This window comes from Rhagoletis zephyria, unplaced genomic scaffold (genome assembly GCF_001687245.7).
Source record: "Rhagoletis zephyria isolate East Lansing unplaced genomic scaffold, Rhagoletis_zephyria_1.1 Rzeph_scaffold_20228, whole genome shotgun sequence".
NCBI lineage: Eukaryota > Metazoa > Arthropoda > Insecta > Diptera > Tephritidae > Rhagoletis > Rhagoletis zephyria.
In genome coordinates this window covers 1-8,610 of record NW_016177287.1, presented here as the reverse complement: position 1 = coordinate 8,610, position 8,610 = coordinate 1, and the positions used below count along the sequence as shown (strand labels likewise).

The 8,610-nt window shown below is 38.9% G+C and overlaps 3 protein-coding genes across 3 annotated transcripts; all 3 read left to right on the top strand.

Annotated features, from left to right (window-relative positions):
• The first annotated feature begins 6 nt into the window (after window positions 1–6).
• LOC108380746 (ring canal kelch protein-like) lies at window positions 7–5,617 on the top strand. The gene is made up of 6 exons (XM_017637141.1): window positions 7–251; window positions 398–547; window positions 3,667–4,068; window positions 4,131–4,595; window positions 4,674–5,322; window positions 5,519–5,617. The coding sequence occupies exons 1-6, from the start codon at window positions 61–63 to the stop codon at window positions 5,615–5,617; spliced, it is 1,956 nt and encodes a 651-aa protein (XP_017492630.1). The 5' UTR covers window positions 7–60.
• Window positions 5,618–5,713: 96 nt separating this feature from the next.
• Window positions 5,714–7,797, top strand: LOC108380747 (ring canal kelch protein-like). Its single transcript, XM_017637142.1, has 5 exons — window positions 5,714–5,746; window positions 5,823–6,316; window positions 6,375–7,022; window positions 7,097–7,525; window positions 7,592–7,797. The coding sequence occupies exons 1-4, from the start codon at window positions 5,721–5,723 to the stop codon at window positions 7,441–7,443; spliced, it is 1,515 nt and encodes a 504-aa protein (XP_017492631.1). The 5' UTR covers window positions 5,714–5,720; the 3' UTR covers window positions 7,444–7,525; window positions 7,592–7,797.
• Window positions 7,661–8,605, top strand: LOC108380745 (ring canal kelch protein-like). The gene has a single exon (XM_017637140.1). It carries the CDS (start codon window positions 7,661–7,663, stop codon window positions 8,603–8,605), a length of 945 nt encoding a protein of 314 aa, XP_017492629.1.
• Window positions 8,606–8,610: the final 5 nt, after the last annotated feature.

The window sequence follows — 8,610 nt, the reverse complement described above, 5'->3', positions numbered from 1 at the left end:
TAATAAAAATCCGCTTTTGCGGCCCACTAGCAAGTGGAATTAAGTGCAAGTGTCTAGTGCATGATATCGTTGAGTGCACTGCTGACCAAATACACGCTGGGCATCATGAGCAACTTGGGACACAATCAGCCAACGGGTGGAGCAGGTTCAGGTGCTAGTGCTGGTGGGCACGGAGTGGGCGGCGGTGTTGGCAGCAACAATGGCAATGGTATACAAAATCCCGCAGCCGAAGGTAGCATGGAGCGCGGCAGGTAAGGTGTTGTTTAACAACTTTCATTTACTAGTTTTTTCGGCGCACAAACATATACATATGTATGTGTATGTATCTACACATTTTTAATGCATATTAAAATTTTCGTACGTATGATTTTAATAACTATTAATTGTATAACCATAGCTGCCTGCTACGCTATGCAAGTCAAAATTCTTTGGATGAGAGCTCCCAGAAGCATATTCAGCGCCCAAATGGCAAAGATCGCACCGTTGGCCAGTATCATAATGAACAACATACCACACGCTCATTCGAGGCCATGAACGAAATGCGCAAGTAAGTGCAAAAAATAAAATATACTTTGAATATCTCAAATTGTGCATATTTTAATATTCATAGCAGACAACCTTGCCAAAAAAATATTCATCCATACATATATGTATATGTATACAATATGCATTATTTATATTTTCAATTTAAATTCCCTTGCGATTTTGGTTAATTGGCAAACACAAAACGTCTAGTGTCGTTCATAAGATGTAATACCGGCGGCATTTGTCGCCGCTAACAATTAGTAGCAGCTGTTGTACGCGCTTAGCATGCCTATGCAAACAAACAAATACTCAATTGCGCGTTACAAGTATGTACTTGTGGTTTTTGTTTGAATACGTTAACTTTTCATTTCCTTAACTTGCTAGTTTGAACAACATATGTATGTGCATATGTACATGCGTGTACACTACAGGCCATGCAAAACTTGTTTTGTATGTAACATCATGCTTCTACAATAGTAAAAGTGTTTAGAAGCACTAAGCTTGCAATGAGCAAACATTATCAAATAGGAATTATGTACATACATATGTACTATATAGTAAACAATATTTTTAGTGATAAGCACAGTGGCGACGCCTATCATTTCATACAGCGCAGATAACTTGAAATGTATGCACATACATACATGTGTATATATATCTGTGGCCATAAGCAATAACCGCCTAAGTCGAAAACCCCGAATTCGAGAAGAAACGTTTTAATCATTTGGATTGTAATATTAATCTTATGGGAAAACCAAAATATGTTCGTCTATAACTTTTTAAATAGCCTAGCTGGCGAGATGGGGATTTCACATACACATCGAATAGTAGTTGCAGAATACGATAGCATATATAACTCAATTCTTTCTTAAGTCGACTAAGGTTGTTATTGTTTATGACCATAGATATATGCATGTGAGTATTTACTCTGCGGTTTTTTACCACGCGCAAGCTCCAGAGTGTTATAAACCTCACTCAGGTTAAATTTAATATTTGATTAGTCGGTAAAAAATAATTATTGACGCTTTCGTATGCAAACTTGATACTACCTTGAACTTGGCTTCTGCCCCGTAACGAGAATACATCGTGTTTTATTTTTGCCACTTGCTGTTTATAATTATGACAAAATACCCTATACGACAGCAAAATATTTCTTAACTTGAAAGTTTAGTTAGTTATCTACAGCTTTTTTGCATTTCAGCGAAAATGTACATAAAAATAAATATTCCTACAAGTTGATAACCTACTTTTTTTTAAGTCGCTTAAAGACCGTATTGATAGCATATTTCTTAAGTCAGTTTAAAAATACACGAGATTATATGGTATGATAAGTATGGTTTTATTAAATTCGCAAGAATATGTTCCGTATTTAAATTAAAATATATGTAAATTATTCCTCTTAGAAAATTAGAGAAGCTGCTTATTTAACGTGCTTTCCACTCACTGCGAAATTGTACGATTTGATTTTATCGTTACAACATCAAATATTCCTCAAACAAATTTTGCGAATGATACTGATGCATAGGCTTTAACCAGAAATATGTACATACCTACATACATATTGTTGCCTTAATATATAAAGGCTCTATCTCACATCGTCGCTGAAACGCAAAAAAAAAAACGTAACTAACTAAAATCGTTTATTGCACAAAACGATGTCGGGGCTTATAATTCGATGAATTGCATCCTTATCAATCAAAAAGTGAATTTTGGATTACTAGTTTGTTGCTGCTTTTTGTATTTCAAGGACGCGACATTTTAGCAAGTTTTAGCTTCTTTTCTTTTGTTTATTCAATGTTTATTATTTTTATATGAACGTATAGTTGATTACTTAGCAAACACGATGTAGATCGAAATTTCAGGATAAGTGCAAAAATTATGAAAATTTTGCAAAGTTTGACCCAATTTCTAACTTGTTACTGAGCATATCTAGACAAAATTTTTGTACACAGTTTTGTAGTTTTTGTACCTAGGACTTAGCGTTGATTTTTGGCNAATATCGAGCCCTAACCGCCAAAATAACGTAAGCGACATTTTTTTCAAAAATTTCTTTTTGATGCAGAAATGCATCTACATATATGCTCTAGGAATATTTCTGCATCAAAAAGAAAATTTTGAAAAAAAAATGTCGCTTACGTTATTTTGGCGGTTAGGGCTCGATATATAATTATATTTTTTTATAATTGTATGAAAAGAATGCGGAACACGGTCAACTAAAAAACAATGCCAAAAATCCACGGTAAGTTGTAATTTGCACTTCTAAAAATTAATGGGCTAGAAAACTGCATACCAAAATTTTGTCTAAAGTTGCTGATTAGGAAGTTAGAAATTTGGGTCAAACTTTGCAGAATTTTCATAATTTTTGCACAAAGTCTGAAATTAAAAAAAAAAAATACAAAAATGTTTATTATTTTTTTATAAAAATTCAATTCATTATCTAACAGAAACCATATTAGCCTAAATTTCAAACTTTGTAGAAAATTGACCTAAATTTTACATAAATAACAAAGTTTTTACTAAGGATTATTAGACAAATTCTTAGTATCTATGAAATAGCCCATTAAATTCTAGCATAATTAAGAGAAAGTTTCAACTGGAGGATTCGTGAGGATTTTTAATACATCTTTTTTTTTTGCTGACCGTGTCACGAATTTTCTTTCATACAGATCAGCAATTTTTTTGTTGTATGGAAGAAAATAGTAACAACATCGGCGAAAAAAATTATCAAACATCAACGCGAACTCTTAGCCACCTGAAACTTGTACTTTATAAAGCTAGAATTTAATGGATTATAAAACTCTATACTTAAAATTTTTCTTAAAATTCTTAATAAAAAGTCTATTGTTGTTCTAAAATTTGGTGAACTTTTCTACAAAGTTTCAAATTGTTATCAGATGTATAGCAATATTCTCAGCTAGGGCATTGGGCTTCTCTATACACTTCAGGACCAATGGGGATTTTCCCCAAAGGCTGAAAGTTTCTGAAAGTAGTGCCGCATGACTATCACTTAATATAAGGATCCTCTCAACTCCCGTCGTGTTTTGAAACAACCACAAAAAATGCAATAGGATTTTTAAATCATTTTGCTTTGCAAAAAACATTAAAAATCCACTAATTGCCTAACCAACTTTTTTATTTTAGGCAAAACTTACTCTGCGATGTAACTTTGGTGGCCGATGATATTGAAATTCCTGCACACAAAATGGTACTTGCCTCCTGTAGTCCCTACTTTTATGCCATGTTCACTGGCTTTGAGGAGTCACGGCAGGGCCGCATAACACTACAAGGCGTTGATCATCGTGCTCTTGCATTGCTCATTGAATACGTTTATACATCTACAGTGGAAGTTAATGAGGATAATGTGCAGGTGTTATTACCCGCTGCAAATTTGCTGCAGCTAACCGATGTACGTGAAGCATGTTGCGATTATTTACAAACACAATTGGATGCCAGCAATTGTTTGGGTATACGGGAATTCGCAGATATTCACGGCTGTGTCGACTTACTGAACTATGCAGACACTTATATAGAACAACACTTCAAGTGTGTAGTATAATATAAAACTATGTTAATGTTTACTGAACTAAATTATTTGCACTTTACAGTGAAGTAATTCAATTCGATGAATTTCTCAATTTGAATCACGAACAAGTGACTAGTTTAATATGCAACGATCGCATTTGTGTTCCAAGTGAAGAAAAAGTATACGAATGTGTCATATCATGGATACGTTATGATCCGACTATGCGAGAGCAATATACCGCAATTTTAATGGAACATGTACGGTTGCCATTTCTCTCCAAAGAATACATAACTCAACGCGTGGATAAGGAGCCATTGTTAGATGGGAATATCGTATGCAAAAATTTGATAATTGAAGCTTTGACTTATCATCTACTACCGAATGACACCAAATCTGCACGTACCATTCCACGAAAGCCAGTTGGTTTGCCGAAAATACTCTTAGTAATAGGTGGACAAGCACCCAAAGCAATACGTTCGGTAGAATGTTACGATTTACGCGAAGAGAAGTGGTATCAGGCAGCCGAAATGCCGAATAGGCGCTGTCGGTAAGGGTTTTTGCAACTATGAAAAATAAATTATAGCTGTTATATTTTCAACCACTGCTTACTTTTACCCGAATGTAGTGCCGGTTTAGCTGTACTAGGCGATAAAGTTTACGCTGTTGGCGGCTTTAATGGTTCATTGCGTGTGCGCACAGTCGATGTTTATGATCCCGCTACCGATCAATGGGTCACTTGCAACAGCATGGAGGCACGACGCTCAACACTTGGTGTCGCCGTGTTGCACGGTTGTATTTATGCTGTCGGTGGTTTTGATGGCACCACAGGTCTCAGCAGTGCGGAAGTATTTGATCCCAAGGCTGAACTCTGGCGTCTTATCGCATCTATGTCTACTCGACGTAGCTCTGTAGGTGTTGGTGTTGTCAATGGCTTACTTTACGCCGTTGGCGGCTATGACGGTTTTTCACGCCAATGCTTATCATCCGTGGAACGTTATAATCCTGACACAGATATTTGGTGCCCAGTAGCCGATATGTCTGCACGTCGTTCTGGCGCTGGTGTTGGTGTGCTTAATAATATACTATATGCTGTGGGCGGTCATGATGGGCCCATGGTGCGCAAATCGGTAGAAGCTTATGATCCTGAGACAAATCAATGGCATGCTGTGGCTGATATGGCATTCTGCCGTCGCAATGCTGGCGTTGTGGCACATGATGGTGTATTGTTTGTGGTTGGCGGTGATGATGGCACTTCCAATTTAGGTTCTGTCGAGGTATGTGAATAGGAAAGCATATTAAAAAGCATATAAATANGGCGTTGTGGCACATGATGGTGTATTGTTTGTGGTTGGCGGTGATGATGGTACTTCCAATTTAGGTTCTGTCGAGGTATGTGAATAGGAAAGCATATAAATGTAGTAAATGAAGTGTTATTGATCATATTAAATTTTTTAATTGTTTTGATTTTAGGTATACTGCCCCGAGACTGACACCTGGCGCATATTGCCTGCTTCGATGACTATCGGTCGCAGCTACGCGGGTGTATGTATGATAGATAAGCCCATGTGAATGGAAGAGCAGGGTGCAATGGCACGGTATATCCTCATTTATATTTCACATTGTGCTCAACCATGAATTATATATATATATTTTTAGCCATGCGNCCATGTGAATGGAAGAGCAGGGTGCAATGGCACGGTATATCCTCATTTATTTTTCATATTGCGAAGTAAAACATTGTGCTCAACCATGAATTATATATATATATTTTTAGCCATGCGAATTCAGCAGCCGGTGGAAACATAGATGATGAAAACAGTCAAGCTGAGGGCAGCAATGTCGAAGGTGCTGTTGGTTACTCACGTAACGATGCACATATCAATCTAAACAACAATGTTAATAACAATGCTTCTCAACAACAACTACAACAAAATCATCCACACTATGAAAACATCTATGAATCCCTTGAGCAATATAATGCTGCGGCTGCCGCTGCCGCTGCCGCTCCTCCTGCTGCTGGTGCTGGCGCTGGTGTCAATGCTGTTGCCCCTGCTGATGAATTGCCTCAAGCAGATGTTAACGCCATACAACCTAACATTAATAATCTTAACAATGTCAACAATAACCAGCAAAGGATTTTACCAAATATAAGTTATAGAAATGATCTTTATGATCGCACAAACACGACATCACCAGCTTATGATGTGCCGCGTGCCGTGCGCTCCGGTTTGGGTTTTCGTCGCAATTTTCATATTGACTTGCAAGGAGGTAAAAAATAGAAAGCTATTTAAATATTCCTATTAAAGAATTTTTATTCTCCCCTAAGCCAATCGTTTCAACCCATCACGTGCCACTGCAGCCAACGCTGCTCCTCTATATGGCAGCAACAACAACTGTCAACGACAACGTAGTTTCGATGACACCGAATCGCACAATTACTACAATTTCAATTACCAACCCAGCATGCGTTATGAAAATATTTATGAACAGATTCGCGATGAGCCAATCTATCGAAATACAGGTAGTGGAGCACGTGTCTATGGTCGTTTGGATGTCATCGGCCATGGCATTGGACGAATCGAGCGTCATTTGAGCTCTTCTTGTGGCAATATCGATCACTACAATCTTGGTGGACATTATGCCGTTCTTGGGCACTCGCAATTCGGCACTGTTGGTCACATCCGCTTAAATACCAGCGCATCTGTTGCTAATGCGCCTGTAATAAATGGTGCTTGCACCGCTACGCCCCCAGTAGCAAATAGCCCTTCGGCAACAGCGAATATTATAACAACCGGCAATCAAAAGGATGCGAGTAATGTTAAGAATAGCGCCTCATCATTCTTTAGCTGTCTGCAAGGAGAAAATGCACAAAGTATGAGCAATATATATCGCGCTTCTGTAGGTATTGGAAGTGGCATGGCAACAACATCTGCAGCCGCCGCCGGACAACAAATACCCATGCAATTCAATGGTGGTGAGATGGTCTTTTTTTTTGGCTTATCAATTGTTGAATATAATAGTACTGAACTTTATTTCTTAATACGCAAGTTCTTCCAAACAACGCCAGAGAACGGGAGCCGCGCTCTGCTTCGGCTGGGCCATTAACCATGAGCTGCAGTAGTAATAATAATAGCGGTAATGGCAGTGGCAGTATTGATTTGGCCGCCAGTTCATCAAGTAATCGTCAAACAGGGGCCATACCAAAAATAAAAGGTTTGAATTCCAATAAAACTGGCGCCTCGAACAGTGCCACTAATGCTGCAGCGGAGAAGGCGCTATCCATCAAGAATGCAATTACTAAAAAAGCGGCAGCCAACTCGAGCACTTCGCAACAAGCGGCCACTACAAAGGCAAGTACGACTAGCTCAGAGACTCTACCAATTCTGGCACCTTGAATCGCATCTCAAAATCTTGTCTACATGGCTTTTGGTTAACAAGTGGCTACCATTGTGGATTGGACAGGGACCAGATTGTAAGGTATGAAAGAGTTTTTTTTTAGTAATTGGCCGCGAAACATTGAAGCACATTTTTCTTCATCTATAGGTGATCGATTTCAATTTTATGTTTTCTCGTGATTGTGGCGGTTGTGACGCCGCCTCTGCTGCCACGCATATGTCGAATCCTTACTACACTCCACGTCTCGGCAATATGATGCCGCATGACCTGGTGCGTTTCAGTGCTGCCAATGCCGAGATGCATGCACCCTGCGCTGCAGCAGCAGCGGCGCTGAGACGCGACCTCAACATGCGACCGCGGGCATTGAATCGTCTGCGTGAGTCTGAGCAAGCCAGTCGATGTGATGTAACTACTACACATCGCTATGAAGATCCCTCGTACGAAAATGTACATGTACATTGGCAAAATGGTTTTGAATTTGGGCGTTCGCGTGATTATGAACATAGCCATCAATCGGCGAATGGTACAACGCGACCACAATTGCAGCGCGCACGTTCCGAAAGTCCGAGCTTTAGCACGCAGCAAAGACGCATGCGTCAAAACGTTAACGGAGCTGCCACTAATAGCAATAATGCAGCAACAGCAGCCGTTAATAATATCCCGAAATATGGCGATCCATTTAAAAACTATGTGCTCAATGCCGAGAACAATACATTCAAACCGAAACTGGCTAAAGTTGAAAATGGCGAAGGTGCCAATGGTGGCGTGCCGAGCGGAAATGGAAATGGAAAGGGTGCAGCCGAAGTAGTAATAAATGCTTTATCAGACAATGTTAACGGTAACGAAACACCACCAACTATTGGCGAACAATTAACTGGTACAAATCAAGTTAGTGAGCTTGAATTGGAAATGGAAGGCGCTATGGGCGGCGCCAGCGCTGAAATTTTGTCATGCTCAGTCGCAGCGAATGCAACAGATGATGTGGGCGAAATTCCTACGAATTTAAGTAAACCACTGAATTTCAATATTAATGAAAATCAGAATGAGAATGTGAATATGAACATGAATGACAACGAGACTGATGCAACAAAGACAAATGCCACTAACAACAGTAACAATAATCAAATGAATTCAACTAACAATGAACAAAACGATGATTGAAAACA